Source organism: Pleuronectes platessa, chromosome 5 (genome assembly GCF_947347685.1).
Source record: "Pleuronectes platessa chromosome 5, fPlePla1.1, whole genome shotgun sequence".
Classification (NCBI taxonomy): domain Eukaryota; kingdom Metazoa; phylum Chordata; class Actinopteri; order Pleuronectiformes; family Pleuronectidae; genus Pleuronectes; species Pleuronectes platessa.
In genome coordinates this window covers 17,847,843-17,868,000 of record NC_070630.1, presented here as the reverse complement: position 1 = coordinate 17,868,000, position 20,158 = coordinate 17,847,843, and the positions used below count along the sequence as shown (strand labels likewise).

The following is a 20,158-nucleotide window of genomic DNA, read 5'->3' as shown; positions in this document are numbered from 1 at the left end:
AAATTCTGTTTCAGATCGCACAATTTCGATAAATATTTGAAATGCCTGTTCCGTATTTTTTTTCCAAAACTTGTGTAACACAGAAAGAATATTTGCTTTGTCGTCAAGTTTTTCTAATTTTGTTTGCGTATAAATACATAATAGTCGCACTATATTTGACTTCCTGATTGATGTTGATGCTAAAAACGCTCTGTCCTTCAGCTCATTAGAAAACACTCACAGAGAGTATAAGACACTAAGAAGAATGCACTTTGCAGTAAACTTTATTCATATCAGTCTGTGCAGTTAAATCTCTTCATATAAAACTCGAAACATTTTATTACATTCATGGTACACAATGTCAAGCATTTCCTTCGTAAAGCTCTTTAAAAGATTTTTTTTTTCACTTTAAAACCACATTCAAAACGGTATCACAATGCTAAAAGAAAATAGACCTGCTGAATTTATACAATACAAAAATACAAACATCTTCTCGGAACACAGTTGACTATTTTAACAGGTTGGGGTGACTTTTCTTTTGTAAACATGTGAACAAAAACAACATTACTATCCTATCCCAGTTTTAGTTAAAATGACATCTTTACTCTTGAAAGAGGCTAAATCTCTTAAAAATGTTCAGTAAAAAACATTAGACTGTTTCGTAGTGTTGTCTGTTACAATCCACCAAGGAGGCCGCTTTAGTTGTTGACCCATTTAAAACAGTACTGGTGTATTTTCCTATTTGTCGTGATAGTAAATATGAACCTTATTTGTAATGCATGTCCCACCTGAAGGTGGCCCATTGATATTGATTCAGACATTTGTTGAAACAAGTATTGTTTGACTCTTCAGACATTGATATGGAGAATATTTGGGTTCATGTTCCCAAACCTCAAAGTTAACACTTTCAGGGAACACACTCATTGGTGTCAAACATGTGGGAAACCACCCATTGGTTTTTAAAATACTGTTTTAAAACCTTGAATTTAGCATTTTGTACAACGCCATCTTGTTTTTTGAAATTATAAATAACAATGTTTAGAGGAGCGGGGATGAACCTGACTGAGAGGACACTGCACACCCTCCCCCACCTGTGACCCATTGGGCGGTGCTAGCTATCAACTACATGGCATCCATAACCCAATGCATCCTGATTGACCATGAGACCCTGATTTATAAAATGAACATCATGCTATATTGAAGAAACTAGTGAAACAGACTTCTTTTTGCAACCAGTGGATAAATTGCCACACACGTCAGGCACTTCTACATTGGCTTCACTTGCAGGACCTAGAGTCTGCAGCGTATGGGGTTACTGCATATTCTTGTTCTTTACAGTGAGGACAGGGAAAGGATAAGACCGGACCAAGCCAACAAAAGGCCTCAGGTAGGGACATGCACCTCCCCCACACTCATCTGTTCTTTGTTAGAAATCCATAGATAGAACTTAATGTTCATGCATAAGGAAAAATGAGAATTCATTAGTGGGCGAGGACTAAAATATTTTTACATCAATATGGAAACCAGGAAAAATAGAAAAATACAATTTATCGAATTTTTTGGTCTGGAACATTCATGCTTCAAAATGTGAAGTGGGTCAAATCCTTCTTCTTCTTTGCTTGCCTCCTCCTGATCCTGTCACCTCCAGTGTGTGAAAAGTACCATACATCCTGTCTCCTCCTTTCATTCCTATGCTTTTCTACCCCCCCCCCCGCATTCCTAACCGCAGATCACACCCACATCTTCCCCATGTGAACAGTTGTGTTTCCCAACCCTGGATCTCTTGCACTCCAGCAGCGATCTCTCCCCGCCTTCACACTCCACGTCGTCCAGAAAGATCCTGACGCTGCTGTCAGCCTCCCCCAGCGCAGCCCTCTTCATCACTGCCAGCGCCGTCGTGAAGCCGAGCTGGCGACACACCACAGTGCCCGACTTGGTGGTGAAAAGGTCATCGCACACTGTCCCCCACTCTCCTCGGATAAAGATCTCCACTCTGCCTCGATCCAATAAACCGTCAGTGCTCACCAGTCGCAATGAGCCAGCCCTCAGCCTTCTCCCTCCTCTTTCTCTTTTGAAGATTTGACCTCTACCTCTTCCTCTGGGCCTCTTATACACTTGGTTCCCCTCGACAGCACTGTCCTGCTTCTCTCCGAGCCAACGCTCCTCCTCTTGAGCTTTAGGCAGCGTGCCGTTGACTGGTGGTCTCTGGGGCATGTAGGAAGACAAGGTGGGTTTCTGATTCCAGTACGTTGGACGTGGTGTGGTCCACGCTCCGGGGTGCTCAGGGTAACGCGTAGAGGTCAGAGCCATCTCAGATCGTTTCAAGGATGGAGAAGGAGGAAGCTTTGGTGAGGTTAAAGGTTGGGATGTGGTACTAGGGGTATACTGAAGGGGTCTCTCATGTCTCCTTGTTGGACGTGTGGTGATGATTGGGGTTTGAGCAATCCTAGAGGAGACTGCAGTCATGACGGTTGTGCGATAACCTGAGGGAGAGACAGATCACCCTCTTAATTTGAATATAGAGTTTAACATGTGTTTCATCTATTTTTCTGATTAATACACAAACCTTTCGGTTAATATGGACCAGCAGCCGGTTAGCTTAGTTTTCAACATAAAGACTCAGAATAGGTAAAAACTTGTCTGAGGTAATACAATCTGCCTGCTAGCTTTGTTATTTCAATACAGTTAACGCAAAAAAAAGGTTGAAAGCATATATATAAATGGTTTGGCACAATCCCTGTAAAAGCCCAAATATTTACTTTCATACCTTGGTTTTTATACAAATTGAACAAACAATATATTATATGTTGAAGTTAGGGCACTGTTTACCACTGTTTCTTCCTGGTTCCACTATTTATGCTAAGCTCAGCTGATTAGCTAGCTAACTTGCTGCTGGATGACACCCTATGTCACCATAGAGGACAAATAGAATGAAACTTTCATCTTCTCATCTAACTCTTGGCAATAAAGCGAATAAACATTTTCCCCAACAGGTCAAACTTTTCCTTCAATAATTTTCAAAACAGTGAATTATATGAAATCATTATTTATCATTAAAGTAATTTAAAGAACTGTTCTCCGGGTAAAGGAAAGACGTGAACACAGACACACAAAGATGAATGTCCAAACTTAGGCTGATGCAGAAACATTTATTCAAAATAAATAAAGCCAACGTACCTGATTTAACTTTAGGTATAGTGCAAATACTCGAAACACAGATAAGCACCATTAAGCCTGCATGCTTTAGACTCTTGTACCAGCCAAGGAAAAGCAACTAAGCAGGAAATTAAAGTTAGGTCCTTTTCAGATAATTCAACTGAACCTGAGTTTGACATTAGCTTGTGCAAATGGATCATTGCCCTGTCTACATCTACACAGGAAAACGTATTAATTAATAACGTAAGTGGTTGAGATTTTGAACACGATTATAATTGATTTTCTTTTCGAACAAATTGACAGTTGTTCATTCACATTAAAAACTGTGAATACTGCTTTAAGCCGATAATCACTTCACAAGTGAAAATCCCTTTTTGATTGTGCAAAGTGCAAAGACTGACAAAACTCATATGTATTATTGTAGAATTACCTGTTTTTGTCAGTAAAGATTTATGGTCTCTCATGAAAGGATGAATATTAGATAATAGAATATTTTGAGTTTGCAAGTAAGAACTTTGCAAAACAATAATTTACAATAAATATATGACTGTATCATTTACCAGTTAAGTGTATTTGCTGTTTACCCTCATTTATTTATCGCCTTGTTTTTCTGTTTTCCCCATGGAGGAAACAAATGTCTCAAATACTTCAGAGCTGTGTGGTTCATCTTTACCATCATCTACAAGCTGCAATCAGAACATTTAGATAGATTTCACTATTCTTGCCTATAGCTATTAAAACTATTATGGACATTTCAATAAAATAGCCGGAGCCGCACTATGCTAAAGGCCATATCTATCCTGCAGTTAATCAAACTGATAGACAGATCAAAAAGTGGGGTAAAATTCTCCCTTTGCATATCTACAGTATACTATAGCTGCCAAACAAATAAAATATCAGATTAATATGGTGATATTTTCATTCAACTAATAATAACCCGGCTACGGACAATTCTAGCAACTGCGCACCAGCGACAATTCTGCGTAACTTCATCGTTTTCTACTTCTACTGTTATTGTAATTATTGTACTAGTGCTCTGATTTGAACAGTTGAAAGAAAATTGCAAAAAATCTTTCATTTGAAAGTATGCCAGGATTTGTAAAATTTAGCAATTAATATAATAATGTATAAAAGACAAAGAGAGCACAGAAGAAGAAACCATCTGGTTTAAAACTGGTGGCTCGCCCTCGATTGGTGGTACGACCTGGTCTAGTGCTGGGTTTAGTGTTGGTCGACCTAGTGGCTGGGTTAACACTTGACCTAGGAGTCAGGTAATCGGTGGAGCTGGCTTGGTGCACAGGTGAACCAGTGGGCCTACCAGTGGTGGGACTTGTTTCCGTAGCCATCTGGACAGTTGTGGGGGAGGTTGTTGATTTTATTGTCGTGGCTGAGGTTGTTTTTATTGTTGCTGCTTTTATATTTGGTGTTGTTGGTAATGTTGCCCTTCTCGTTGTTGTTGTTTTTCTCGTAGTCTGCGGTGTCATTTTTCTTGGTGACGCTGTTGTTGGCGGTGGCTGCACTTTTCTTATTGTTTTTCTTGTTGGCATTGGTGGTTTTATGATTATTATGGGTTTTCTTGGTGACTTTTTGGTCGTTGTTGTAGGTTTTCGTGTGGTCGTCGTGGGAAAGGGTGTCGTGGTTGGTTTCTTGTTGATTACGAATTCTGAAAACACCACAAAGAATAAATGAAGACGTTTGTACGTATTAAATCTGAATAATATGTGATGTTCTGCTTCTAGCTAACATTGAAGTTGTTATTAGAAAATTTTCTCTTACCTTCTTTGGGGTGGAAGTGAATCAGTTTGCCCTTAATGTTGACATGTGAAGGCTTGATGCTGCATTTTCCTGGTGTGGCTCGTCTGTGTGGTCAACAAAGACAGGAATTAACAGACTTATTAAATAACCTATGACGTACTTCTTAAGTAATTGTAGTCATTTTTATTTGAGTGCAACATGATTTGATCCTGGTTGGTATATCGTTTCTATTCACTTTTACGGGGAATTTACATTCTAACCAGACAAAGAAATTAATAAGAATCTTTCTTAAATTAGATCAGAGGTACCTAAATGCTTGCCCCCCACACCTTAGGTATGATGAATTGTTCCGATAGTTATAACTACCTGGAAGGGTCCACTATCTTATAGATGACGCCTGCTCTGGCTGTGGCACGCGGGGCCCCTGTGGCTAAGAAATACAGCTCACCTGGAAAGATGGACAGAGGAAAGGGTGAAAAGAGAGATGGAAAAGGATATTGGCAAGACAAAACAAGACAGGAGTGTGAAATGAAGGAAGAAGGAGCGAGAATAAGTGAGTAGATGGGGAGAGAAGAATCAGAGACGACACACAACAAGTTACACAATGTGTCCTGTGGTGTATAAATGAGAGAAGGTGTCTTTATAGCCTTTGGATGAACTTTTCAACTTAAATCTGCTGCAAAACACTTTCAGAGGGAGGATAAGAGATTATCTACAGTCAGCATCATGTGTGCAACACTCTCCATTAGGTCAGCCGTCTGTTCTTTAATTCAAACCAGGTCCTACGTCAGACCTGACTCTGCTGGAACATGTTAACTCCTCAGAAACTCAGGCAATTTAGTAAATGAAGACGTTAACATCGCTGACATTTTTGGACTTGAACTTGCTCATTATATTGAATGGCAAAGTTGCCTTGAAGCACATCATGAATCACTATGAGTAACTTCAAAGTATCATCAATTTGAGAAGTAAAAGATTGCACTGTAGGGAAAAAATCATTACCATGCAAAATGTCTTCATAGAGAACTTGCATTTTTTTTATAACAATAATATATGTTGATGAATGTAACTGGCAAAATATGTTTCCTTTAACAAATCTAAAACACTTATTGTATTACTAAACTTAATCCTCATTTAATCATAAAATGTCACAAAATGTCATAGTTTTTTTTTTTACTAGACACGAGTCACAGACAGTCATTACCTGCCTCATCCTCCGCAAAAGAGATGATGTATTTATAATAACTGTTGATGAGTTTTGGGAATCTGCAGGTCTGGTCTGTTCCCATACAGATCTCATTGTAGTGCCATTCACCGGTGGTGACGTTCTCCTTCAAAGACATCAGACGCCTAAACAGAAACACATGTATACATCTCCACATCAGCACAAATATATATATATATATATATATACATCCATATAGATACAGTTAAGTGTAGCTATGAAATGAGGCCTGTGTTTATTAAAGTATAAGTGCAACTTATTGTACTTAATGTTATTGAAAGTGTTGAACACTAACCCGCTCATGAAATCCCCAAAGAAGTAGAGTCCGTTGAGGTTGGGCATCTGGCAGCCTCTGTAGATGTATCCTCCTGTGACTGATTTTCCCAACTTGTGGGGGTAGGCAAAGATCGGCAAGATGTCATCTACACAGACACAGAACATCACATAAAAAGAACCTGGTTTTATAGTGATAGTACTGTAGATACATACAGTTTGAAAAACAGCAAAGTTCTGGTGGCTGAGTTCACAAATGTTCAGACAAAAATGACACAGTAGGTTTCGCAGAACAGAAATATTATTATAATATTATTTATTTGCACTATTAGATCCTGCTCAGCAGCCCAGCTTCTAAAATGAAAAAGTCAACAACACGTCATAGTGCACCTCTGCATACATTTCGCACAGGATACTATGTCTCGTACATTCTCAGTGTAAATATCAGATTTAGTTTCACACTCTAAAGTCCGTGAAGATCAGCTCACCCAGAGATGAGTTCTGGCAGAGTTTGCGATCGTAGCAGCTGAAGCCCTCTTTGGCCCTCCATCCGTAGTTGCCTCCTTTAAAAATACATTGACGCAGTTAGTAAAACTACTCAGGAGAAACATGCTTCATAATGCTGGGAATACTCTTTTAGACTTACTGAGTTATTGTTCGTGTGGGAAAAGAGGCATGTAATTTGATGTTTATTTCATGCCCATCCACTGTAATTGTCAGGGAGCAGACTGAGATTAAACTACGACGTCTGCTTCTCTGTGTGACTTTGTGGTCTTTGAGAGAACAGTTTTATGTGGCGAGGGGCTGAGTAGATAATAAGGGCCATTTGATGTTCTGTTGGTGAGTGAATAACTCAAGTGAGACTCACGCTGAACATTCAAAATCCCCCTTCATAATAAAGAGCTGCTTCAAATGAAATCATCGTACCTTTAACAATGAGATCCACCTCCTCGTATTTGTTCTGGCCCACGTCACCGCAAAACATCCTGCCTCTGCCTCGCCCTGTGAAGGGGTCACCGCGGTCAATAGAGCAACGCCACATGTTGCGCACTCCATAGGCATAAATCTCTGCAAGGAACGTAAGGAAGAGTGGAACAAAGAAATTTAAACACTGACGCAAATAGCATACATCCGTCATAATGACTGAACCAGGGCACATCTGGAATGAAATGGAATGAATGCAGCCGTCACTACCTTTTTCTTCAAAATGACAGTGTTCAGTAAGACATTCACTTTCAATTTCTGAGATAAGTAGTTCTCTGCCCGAGTGGTGAAGTCACTCAATATTTGAGCTCTGTAGAGAAGCTAAAATTAAATCCAGGAGTCGTTGTTTCTAATGGTGGCGTCCATCTTAAAGGAGACATACGTTTCTTTTTCAGTTTTCCTCCCTCTAGTGTGTTATTTTGTTTATGTAAAAGGTCTCCAAAGTAAAAAGCCCATAATTCGGGATCTAGAAAACCCTGCTATGCACGTCCCCTAAAAAAAAACAGAACGGGGGCCGATGTCCTACATGTGGTAGAAGTGGGTCAACCAATCACGAATGGGCTTTATCAGGAGGGGGGGCTTAAAGAGACAGGAGCTAAAACCATGTATTTCAGACAGAGGCTGTAAATAGGAGCTGCAGACATGGACAATATGAGGAAAGTGATGCTCTATTCGAACAAAGCCTCTTTAAGTAATAACCCAGATTAAAATGATGATTAACCTGAGTATAATCATGTAATAACATGTCTAAATTATACCACATTTAAGGGATATTTTAAGGGATTTTACCAGGTCGTGCTTCCATCTCCCTCAGGAACGGGTTGTCTGACGGAATGCTGTACGGAGCACCATCATCGTTATCCTCCACATCAACACGCAGCACCTTCCCAAGAAGTGTTGACCTGTAAAACACAGGAGTAGATAAGAGTGTGTGAAGGATTCAGCTGACCCAGTGGTTTATTGAGGGGGCATTTTCAAGGCGGGCAAAAATAGGTATTGACATGAATCTTACTCTAATTTGTAATTCAAAATTTTTTCATCTTTGTATTTATCGCTGCAACTCAATTAGAAAACCTTTTGTTGATGCTGATTCTTCTTTTTCTTTCATCATTCCCTAATATCCATCTGATGTCTACTGTACCTTCACTTATCTCAATGTTTTCCAAGTTTGTGCCTTTTCTTCTTTCTTATTATTCCTTTCTCAATCTTTTTCCAGTCTGAATTACTCCTCCCCCATCATTCATGTTGCACCTCTCTCCTCCCTGTCTCCATACAGCCCTATTCCACTCTCATCTCTCTCTCCTCTACACATGCCAGTGTGTGGCGGCCCATTTTGTGTAGTGTCAATATTAGACTAGACAGGGTGTATCCTCTGTCATTCCCAGAACAGCTTATACAGCATGTCAACATCTCAACTATATCTGTCTGGAGAAAAGATTTCGGCAGCAAAATTATACTGAATGTTCAATAAACAGATTCATAAATTTCCCTTCAAATCAAAATTCTATTAATTTTCTCTATGAATTTTAAGGTTAGCTCTAACCCTATTTTGGCATGAAGCTGCTCTTTTAGTCTCATGTTTTAGTTTCTAGTATCTAAGTATTTGTCACCTGCACACTTCACAGTTCAACTCTTGCACAGCGGTATGGTGCAATGAGTACCATACAAGTGATTTACACTCTCTAGCCTTGTGTCCTTTGGCAGTAATTAACATTTAAGCCACTGAGGGTTGATCAAATGAGAACGAACACTTGCATCCACATGTATACGTGCAGCACTCAAACATGGTGTTTTACATGTAAACATATGAACAACATGTTGCCTTGAGGTACAGCTAGCCTTTCTTTACAATGAATCAAATGAATCATGACGTAAATGTTGTGTGGTGAGAGGTGAGTAATGTTAACATGTAAAAAAGCCCTGAAGTCCCTTTGAAAAAATGAAATCTTTCATACACTACACATACATCGCGCATGGCATCAACACACCCTGCCACCTCTCACTGACTTGTCAACTATTTTACATCTAAGACATAAACAAATGAAGCTCTGAAGATGAACATACAGCTTTAAGCGTTGCTATAATGATGTTTAAATGGCATACTAAAGTGTGCCATTTAAAAGTGTGTTTATTAAAGGAACCCTAACCCTCTGTCGCTCAGTTAATACAAATACATAGACCCTTCACAAGATATTCAATGTTGTACAACTCAGGGGGTCTTCTCAATAAAGTGTTTTAGTAATGGGATGATGATCTAATGATGAAATATGTGAAAATAATGAATTAATAGTTAAAACCTCAATAAAACAATTATACAATAGAGCTCGGCAGGTTGCAAGGAATAATGTGTATGATAATTTTAACCTAGAAGTAATAATAGGAATTATATGAGCAGTTTTGCAGTCCTGCTAAGTAGATCCTTGGTTTACAGGAATTTTTCCAAGTGGAAGATTACCAGTCTTCAAACAACTATTTCATTTATAGGTCTGAGATTTAAGCCCTCCATAATTTTCATAAGACGTTATTTAAGTGGGATTTAATTCACTCTAAGTCATTCTTGGCAGAACTGTCTGCTTCAAATTGGGCTTTGGTATTTTGCTCGAGCATGTTTACCTTTAAAAGGAGATAGAGCAATGTGAGGTGTGAGTTTATTCTATCTGGGTAAATTATCTTAAATTAAATATGAAACTAGAGCTTTGAAGAAGTATACTATTTTAACTAATTTGGTGTCAAACTTCCTGGCCTCACGTCATAGATGGCATGAAGACATATTTTGATGCAACAAAATCTTGTGAGCCTCACTCAAGCAATCTAGTTAAATTGTATTTACTTGTTTTGTGCATTGCCAAACTTTCCAAAGGGGTCTCCTGCTCGGCCACCATCTCCGATGAAGATGCACAGATATCCGTCATGGTCAAAAAGAAGCTGTCCTCCATTATGATTGGACGCTGGCTCTACCACCTCAAGGATGGTTCTGCAGCAGAGGAGATGAGAGGTGGATGAATATATTACTCACATTACCATTTACTGTACATGTGGGTCACTATATGAGCAGCTCACACAGACAAAACATTTCTCTCTCTTTGTTTCCGTTTGAACCTCTCACCTCTCGGAGGAGTGGTCCAGTTGGTTTTCATCATGAGTTGACAGTGTGAACTCACTAACACGGATCCTCTCCTCCTTCTTCACCGACACAGAATAATACACGTAGGCTTTTTTGACGGTTGTGAACCTAAGTAGAGAAGAGACGCAAAATGTTAATCTCTGTGTCAGGATCTCATACATTTTTTTTCCTCTGAGGTAAAAGGTGCAAAAAGCCAGAGCTGAGTTCTCTGCATTAACATCGAAAATAACTGGAACTGTTAATGTGAAAGTTTGAACCTGGGGTGCAGGGCGATGCAGAGGAATCCTCGCTCGTCTCCAGCCCAAGGTGACGTGAGGACTGCCCGTGTGAGGTTCAGGAAAGGTCGGTCGATCCGGGAGCCGTTGGCCAAATACACCCACACATAACCCAGCTGCTCCGCCACGAAGAAGCGATGAGTCCCATCATCTGCGTGAACCATGGCCACGGGGTTACGCAGCCCGTTGGCGACTTCCTGTAAACACAGCTCCAGGCAACCTTTAGGATCTTCACGTACCAAGCCAAGCTGAGCATTTAGCTCTGGAGAAAAAAGAAGACAGAAAGGGGAAATTAGAGGTTGAACATTAAGATCTTGGTTGTAATCGCACAACAGAGCGTGGGTTTTAGGGATTTGTTGTATTTGAGTCTAAGTGCTTGAATCTGAAAATATCTAAGCTGCAACTGAAAACTATAAGACACCAAATATCTAAATATATATAAAGTAAAAATGTAAATAAATATTTGATTCAAAACTACATTGAACTGTCAATTTAAAATTTTTGGTGTACAAATTATCAAAACTATTGGCCTGGATTTGGCTTGATAAGAATCCGGCTTAAACTCAACTGAGCAGCAAATGGTACACATGTAAAAAAAAACTAAAAAAAGAGGCAATCAAACTTTCTCATCTTGTCCAGCTGCTGCTCTGTTGCCATAGGCAGTAAAGACGGGGCCAGCTGGTAAAACAGATGATGGAAATCCTCCGTAGACCTGACTGTCTCATTTCAGTTTGCCATTTGTTGTCTGACCCCCTCCTTTGAAGGAGACGTCCTCTGAATTGTGACATAGGGTTGATTGTTGCAACCTCCTGTTCTCCACCTGTCTACAAGTTTGTGTTTAATGTGTCTAAATTTGACCACAGCAACCACATCTCCTGTAGATATACATTAGGCATGAAGGGAAAGCAATGTCTGTTGCTCTAGCCCTTGGGTACTGATGGATTGCCATGGAACCTTTACAGACATTCATTGTTCCCAGAGGGTGAATTTTCGAATAGGTGTGTGTGCCTGCTAGTGAACAACATAAAAACACGCGTCCAGCACCATACCTGCATTCGTCTGCACATTTGGATAACAGTACTGTTTGTCCTTCAGCTCCAGATAGTTGCAGAACTTTCTGCGATCCTCTTCTAACGTTGCCGTCAAGTTTGCAAACTGGTAAGGGCTCCCCAGGTCCTCCAAGAGGAGACTGAGTGTGAAGCGACACTGGTGCCAGTAGTCGGAGCAGTAATCACCACATAAACCAGGCAACATCCGCATAGGCGTGTTGGCATCTTCGGCATCAAACAGGTGGGCGGCGTATGGAGAACACTCCTGTGTAGGAAGAGAGACACAAATTTTGGAAAGGTTAAGAGGAAACAGTAACTTTGTTATTAAACTATAGTAACTATGTGCCACTGTATATATAAACCTTTGCTGAGATGGAGAGTTTTTAGTGTCCATACTTATTAAGCCTCTTTGAAGCTGATGTTTATCTCATAAGGTAGTTAAGGACATGTATGGATCAGATAAATACAGGAGTTGTGTACTCATTCTACTGCAGCTCCTCACCGCCTCACTATAAGTGGTCAGGCGTGACTTATGCGCGGCCTGTCTTGAGTGCTGCTGCTTGGTATAAATGGATCCCAGGAAGGTCCAGTCAGTTATTAAGTCACAACCACACTAGTCCACACCCAGAATAGTGCAGCAGCAGGCCCACGGAGGCACAGCAACCAAACCGTCCTGTGGTCGTCTGATGTTCTTTCACTCAGCGTCAGATCTGACTCAACCAATCTTCACCGGGAAGCCGGAGAACTAACAGCATGATATCATTTCTTTGCTCATAAAAACAAAAAATATAAAAAACCACCTGTCTGGATGGTCAAATTATGCACGAACTGTGATTAAGATCAATGTACGGATAGTTTAGTGTGTCCGCAAATTGCACAATGATGGGGCAACTGTTGCACATGACCCACTTTGTATGTCTGAAATGAAGTTAGTCTCTAAAATGACAGTGGCTGATGAAATATGCTAAAAGCCGCAGGAGAATCTCCCTTTTTCTTTTAAACCTTGTGAGATGAAGTTTTTAATATATGCTTTGAGTAATTTGTTTTTCATCACACGGCTGCATATAAAAATAAAGCATTACTTCTGATGGCCAAAAAAGAGGCAGAAAAACTATAAGAGAAACAGAGAATCTTTGTAAAACGAAATGAAAGCACATTTCTGGGCAGAGATCAGAAACTTCCTAGGAAACAGCTTTGGCACTAAAGGAAAAAACTAAATCGGAGTTCAGAGTGAGCTGCTGGGACTGTTGATAAAAGCAGCTTGTGGCGCAGACGATGTGATTTATATTCTTTACTTTTCTCTTCATGTAGATGTTCCACCTAATGAGCTTTTGGAGGCATATTAAAGTAAAGAGGGTACTTTTGTACCGTAAATCATCTTGTGCAAGGATCGCACTATCTTCATATTGTCTCCTGTTGGAGCCACTCAAGCAGGAACACCAGCCATTCTTCTAAGACACTCTTATTTTTGGGTTCCACTATCATAGGGTATAGGATAAAAGCATATAACTGCAAACAGCTGCTCCCGAACAATGCTGCCACTTCAAACTGCTATAATTTGGTGTTTATGTTGTCCAGTTCAGAGCTGACTAAGATTCAAGGCTGAGAGGGAAATAAAAGCCCTTTGTTTCAGTGTTTATTACTGGCATTTATCTTCCTCACTCTTCACACTTACTGGTCCACATTGGGGTTTATTATAGCAGAGAGGGAGAGACAGAGCAAAGACGCGTGGCAAACAGATGACTGGACAATGTGCGAACTTGAACGCTGACTGGACCCCAAGAGAAAGAGATGGAGAAGGAGGAGGGTACAAAGAGAACTTTGCCACAACTTTCCAGTACAACTATGGGCCTGACCAAAATACTGTAAATATAGCTGCAGTCAGAGATACTGTGCACCGAGGCTAAACTCGAGTAAATGTGATTGTGGCCAGAAATGGAAAAGAAACCAAGACAGCAGCTTGTTTGACTCTGTGTGTGTGTGTGTGTGTGTGTGTGTGTGTGTGTGCGTGCGTGTGTGTGTGTGTGTGTATGTCTATCTATAGTTATGAGGGGCAATTTTTCAATACCATATCAATACCATCATAGTGAGGACATTTTTGCTGGTCCTCACAAATTAAATTGACTCTTTGAGGGTTAAGACTTGGTTTTAGGGTTAGGGTTATAATAAGGTTTAGGCTAGGGTTAGACATTTAGTTGTGATGGTTAGGCTTAGGGTAAGGGGTTAGGGAATGCATTCAGTCAATGAGTGTCCTCAACTATAGAGAGACACGTGTGTTTGTGTGTTTGGGAATTGATGATGCATACTGAGAGTTGGAACCTTCTGACACATGCAGGAGTGCTGCAACAATTGACTTCTTAAAAGTGCCTATTGAAAATTCAGAAAGGGAAACAATTCCTTCAGTTTTCACCTTAGTGCTCCCTGAATGTTTTTGAAGCGGAGTCAGGTAGTTTTTATTTGGGATGTATTTTAATATTGGATGTACAAAAGCTGCAGTTATTACACACACACACACACACACTTAACCTTACCCTTACCCCAACCGTAAAACACGTCTTCAGCTGAATATGCGATGTTTTATCTTATGAGTTCCTGCTTTTTTTCACCATGGTCCCCATAACATGACTATGGCAAAAAGATTAAGGTTCCCACAACATTAGTAATAATCCCATATTCTTTCTATAGTTGTGGGGACACTAATTGACCGAACCCTTGCCCCTAACCTAAACCTAAACTTAATCCTAATGCTAACCCGAAAAAATAAAATGTCAACCGGCCAAGATGTGCTCCCAACAATGGTTTTGACTTCCATTGATTTTGGACAGTCTGACCAAAACATTATTCCTCACCTTAACTCAGAAATAATGTTGAGCCTCATTCAGACCAGACTTTGGACTAGTGGTCCTGACAAGGTCAATTTTCATGGTGGAAATATCTACAACTCCAGGTAAATTTCCTGTTTGTCTGAAATGTATTAATCTTTCTTTCGGTCTTTCTTTCTATTGAATTTCGGCCAGATTCCTTTTTCCTTTCATTACTGTTATGTTTCTCTCTTTTGATTTCTTCTTCTTTTACCTCCTCCTCTCACTCTCTCTCTCGAAGGAACTTGATATATCCTGGACCCCCGGCCAGAGGAGGAAATGGCTGTTTGTTTGGTCAGTTAAACTTGGGGATCATGACAATCTCCCCCCTGTCTCCCTGACACGCACAGGGATGCACACACACACACACACACACACACACACACACACACACACGGACAGATTGGTCTCTCCCTTTCCTCACTGATATAAGGAAGCCCCTGCAGTGCTGCTGGAACAGAGGGCCTCAGTGTGCTGGATTGACCCAAGATAAGTACCCTGGTAGTGGGGTAACCTGACCACCTCCAGGGCCTCTTTTACCTCAGACCATTGACCTGCGAGTGACCACAACCACAGAGCGGGTCTTTTTCCAACAAAGATTAAAAAAGATGCCAAAAAAAAGTGAAAACAGAAATGACTCAGAGAAAACAACGGCCTGATGTTTTTAGTCAACCTTATTTGACGACTCAAAACGTAACAAAAATGTTACCCTTTCAGATACTTGTGCTCATTTGAGACATGAATAAATTGTATGTTCCACCGTTTCCTCTGTTTATATAAAGGAGTTTGTTGACTAAAACAGCTGCGTGATTTAAACAAATACACCCCCTCTCTCTCTCTCTCTCTCTCTCACTCTCTCTCTCTCGCTCTCTTTCTTAGCTCACATATTTACATTGCCCTTGACTCAGGCTGCGTCTCAGTCAAACTAAGACTAACCACTGAAAGTCGAATGTGCTCTGCAGCGCTGTCATTACACTCAAGACACAGCCTGCGCTGCCTGGAAAGACCCACAGCAGGATATAATTACCACAATGAGACAAACCTATATTTTAGAAGTCCGAGGATTTGTCACTGTCTTTACGTACCCTGTGTAGTTCTGAATTCCCTGTGAGACTTGCACAGTGTTTTTTTTTCCCCCTTCCACTGTTCCGGTGCTGATAGCAGACATGAAAGTGTTTTTTCGTGGCACGGCCCTCCGTCCGTTTGTTTTGCAAGTAGTGAGCGTCTGAGCTGCAAAGTCAGCACGTTATTATGCAATCGCAGAGTGGGACCGGCTTAGTTTAGCAAACTCAGAGAAGAAACTAATGCTCAGTGATACTGAAATAGAAAGAGTCATTATTCCCAACATTTACTAAGATTGCAATCTCACTTAAAGTGCAACTTAAATTTAGAACAAGATCTAACTTTATTTTGTCAGACTAATGAAACATGAATCATTGTAAACAACCGCTCTGTCTTCTAAGAAACTATTAGCTTTTACTTTCATCGAGGAGATTCTTTTTTTCCTGTGCTTGTTTGTTTGTCAGTTAGTTTGTCAGCAAATTCTGTAGGAAAGATGTGATACGTGTCAGGAAAGAACACATTCAATCCAAGAATTTATTTTCACTTTCTTAACCATTGCAAGATATTTTTTAACAATTTCACCATTTTCCCAGAGAATAATTTATTGATCTAGATGAAGAAAATTGGGCTCATTTAGGGAACTGATGTCTAAAGCTAGTTTCAGACATGCACTGAACTATGGCGTTTTTCAGGGGTCTTCAACGTTTTTCAGGCCAAGGACCCCCAAACTGGTGGAGAGATGGAGCAGGGTTCCCCTACTATACATATTGTATAAAATTGTGTCTTATATTAAACTTGGCTTAGTGCCATATATAAACATAGCTACCCTGTTATTGTGCATTCAATACTAAGCTATTCAAATATAACACGGGTTCATATTTTCATGTTTTTAATTTAAACATGTGCAAGGTACAGGGTGGCCATGCCACTGCCATTTATAAACTTACATCTTGCATACAACACTGAGCTATTAAAGTAATTAACAGATTCATGTTTTCATTTTAAACATACATGTAGAAGAGACAGTAAATCCTCAAGCCATCCGTGGATGGCACACATACTCCCACATTAGTGAGATGTCGGACCCTGATGGGTAGCACATAACTTATCTAACCTTGGATGGATGGAGGTTGTCAGGCAGAGGGTCATATCAGCCTCTCAATATGTCGGATGCATGTTAATGTGTATTTAAAGACATTTAAATTTGTGGGGAAAAAATTGGTTATGTTGAAGACCTCTGGCGTATTTAAAGACATTATCTAGCGGCTGTATGTGAGAACACAAATGTCCGAGTAAGAGCACCACCCCCCCCCCCCCCCCCCCCTCCAGTAAAAGCTCCGGAGAATGTCAGAATGAGTTGTTTGAGAAAACAGATCCTCTGTAGGATTCACTGCAAGCGAATGGGTGTGTTGATGACGTGCGAGTACGAGAAGTTCGTCCTGTATTGTTCATGTGTGAAAGGCAAACTACGGAGAAAGTCTGGACCCAATGGGGAGGACATGCTCCGGAGTTCATGTCGGTAAACAATTATTGAGTTGAGTTAGCTTGATTGAATTTAAGGGGACTGTTGGGCCTTGGCTCATGCTGTAGTTCAAAATACAATTTGTGTTGATTCCTTGCACATTTTTTTGTTCTTTTTTATAGATATATGTTCAAGTTTTCATCCACAAATAAGGGTAGTACAAAGATTTCTGTTATTGTTCTCGAAAGTTAAACCTTACCAACTGTAAATGTGCTTTTAGATTTAGGTACAATCTTTCTTCAGCATCAGGGTCTGTGGACTCGTGGGAGCGAAGATACTAAACACATGTTTTCTAGGACCCCTGAAGGGACAAAGCTCAGATTTCATTGGATGCACTGCACATATGAGAAAACAAAAGCCAGTGAGTCTCCTTTATTTAACAGTTTCAAGACAATAACATGGTTCGCTTTGACGTTTTGTTTTTGCAATCGAGCAATTAAGTGAACATTTTACTTTCCAATTTACTCTAAATTTAGGGGGTAATGGTCCAACAAATTTGAAAAGGTTTACTTAATTGCACTGCACTTTTTTGTAGGTTAATTCAGTCGACAGAGCCACGTTTACAAGCCAACCCATCAAAAACTCATGAAGCGTTAGTTGAGCCGGTGGCTTAGCATTGCGAGCATGAGTAACTGTCTAACAGATGTCAACTTCTCCATTAAACTTCACAGTTAACCACCTGTTTTGTACGTGGCTGTACTTCGGTTCTCTCTCACGACAAAAACACACCACAGTTTCCATGAGAGCGAGACACAAACCTGTGTCACCTTACTTATTATAGACATTGTTTTTAATTACTTGTTTGTATCATCATATTCATACTAGTAATATCTTCAAATTAAGTTTATCATGTAATTTTTTGGGACATCACTAAATTGTATTGCTATATATATTTATATGTAAATATATTATCACATAATTTTCAATGTTTATTTAGGTTTCTTATTTACATTTTGCATGCTAACCCTAACCTCCACAGACAAATTTACACCTTGTGTGAAATTCACTAGGTGTCAATTTCAAAAGACCACAGAGTCACTGCACCACATGATAAACCTGACCCTAACCCTAGCTTGATGTTGATTCTACAGGGAAATAATATATTTTAATTCAACAATTGACAGGTATGCTTTACAGATGGCCATTATGCTTAGAAAATCACATAATCACCTAATAACACATAATGCAAATGCAATTAATAATGAATATTAGCCCTTTGATGTAATTTGCCTTTTGGGCGGGGGGGTAGACACGCCTGAGGCCCATTGATTCTTGTGAATATGGGATTGCTTGATTGATATGATTGAACACTTATCTTACCTGGCAGAGGATGCTGCGTATGTACTTGCCACAGGTGACGAAGCCCGAATGGTCAAAGTTTTCCATAATGCTGTAAAACTTCACTGATATCTCCCCATCCCTCTCCACATCACAGCATCCGAACTTGGAGTACTCCTTGCAGAGGACCAATGGCAGCCGGGGCTCGAACGGAGGCTTGTAGTCCAAACACTGGGGGTGACAGCTCCCCCACCAGGGCTGGAGGAGCAACAGCAGCGCAGGCAGAAGTAGGTTGGGAAAGCGGACGTGCAACAGGAGGCACTGGGGCACCGGATTACAGGTCCACAGGGTCATAGCGTAGAGATGCTGTCTTCCAGTTCAGGCTAATGTGGCTCTCGATCCAGTAATGTTGTTAACCAAGGAAGCTTGTGTGTGATTCTTCAGTATGATGTGTTAGAAGAAGGAAGAAAAGCATTTTACATCTCCACCGGCATCTGTCAAGCACAGGTTTGAAACTCAAAGTTAAAATCCCTGTTCTATTTTGGAGTGTCTAGTGTCCTCATCTGATGTCCTGGTCTCTGTCGTTAATGGCAGCCATGTGCATGTGTGTGTGTGTGTGTGTGTGTGTGTGTGTGTGTGTGTGTGTGTGTGTGTGTGTGTGTGTGTGTGTGTGTGTGTGTGTGTGTGTGTGTGTGTGTGAATGTGTGTGCATCAAACACTCTGACCCAACATCACACCTGCCTGCAACTTAGCCACAGACCAACAAAGCAACTCGGGATTGCACTGCTTAAAAGATCCTCCCACACATCAAGCTGCCTCTGTGTAAATAAGGTGAAACTGATCCTGGTCCAGTGAATCCTTCTGAGGGTGAGGAGATGTGCAGTCTGTTGAAAGAACCCGAGTCCCAAGGTGTCGTGGATCACGGGATAATTTTCTCAAAGGAAAATCAGGTTTTCAAATCTTTAAAGAGTTTTCCAAAAAAGCATCTGGAAAAAAAAGCAGCTGTAACATTGATAAGAAGTAATCCAGCTTCTTATACGATGAAATTCAAAAAGCATCTGAAAATTGAAAAGTTACACCTTCCGCTGCAGCTTCTGCAAAATATTTACCTCCGGCTTGGAAAGTCCCGCTATGTTTGCTCTGGACATGTGCTCACTTGCTGCAGCGGATATAAGCCATGCATACAGACAGACAGCAGCAGAGAGAGAGAAAGAGAGAGAGAGAGAGAGAGAGGTTCTTTCATTCAGACACAGAGCCACGCTGCAGCCTCAGCTCAGATCCCTCCCTCCTCGCTTCTTTCCTCCACCTCCTCGCTCTTCCTTTCCTTCGCTCTTCAACTCTCCTACAAAGACACATGCATTCCTTCCCATAGCATGCGGTCTATATTGCCCTGAAGTTGCAACTTTCCACCTCTCCTCCCACTGGGCCCCCCCCCCCCACACACAATTTCAGCATTCCCAGACCTCCTCTTAGCCTCTGCCGTTTGTAGACAGGCCCACTCTCACTGCTGTGTGTGTGTGTGTGTGTGTGTCTGTGTATACGTGTGGTCAGATGAATCAGGACGTGTGCTGGAGGAAGAGACCAATGGATTCTCCAGGCACAATCCCAACTCTTA

At 40.7% G+C, this 20,158-nt stretch overlaps 1 protein-coding gene across 2 annotated transcripts; it reads right to left on the bottom strand.

The window, feature by feature from the left end:
* Window positions 1-247: 247 nt before the first annotated feature.
* si:ch211-136a13.1 (HHIP-like protein 1) lies at window positions 248-19,926 on the bottom strand. 2 transcript variants are annotated; one of them, XM_053423479.1, is made up of 15 exons: window positions 19,281-19,926; window positions 18,586-19,037; window positions 11,821-12,085; window positions 10,754-11,033; window positions 10,479-10,604; window positions 10,203-10,346; window positions 8,162-8,274; window positions 7,316-7,456; window positions 6,877-6,951; window positions 6,411-6,537; window positions 6,095-6,240; window positions 5,257-5,338; window positions 4,912-4,994; window positions 4,454-4,798; window positions 248-2,462 (listed from the first exon to the last, which is right to left on the bottom strand). In XM_053423479.1, the coding sequence occupies exons 2-15, from the start codon at window positions 18,895-18,897 to the stop codon at window positions 1,699-1,701; spliced, it is 3,003 nt and encodes a 1,000-aa protein (XP_053279454.1). In that variant the 5' UTR covers window positions 18,898-19,037; window positions 19,281-19,926; the 3' UTR covers window positions 248-1,698. The 2 variants fall into 2 exon arrangements, with proteins under 2 accessions (XP_053279454.1, XP_053279455.1); XM_053423480.1 differs by having other exon boundaries at window positions 18,586-19,529; window positions 19,653-19,926.
* Between the last annotated feature and the right edge of the window lie 232 nt (window positions 19,927-20,158).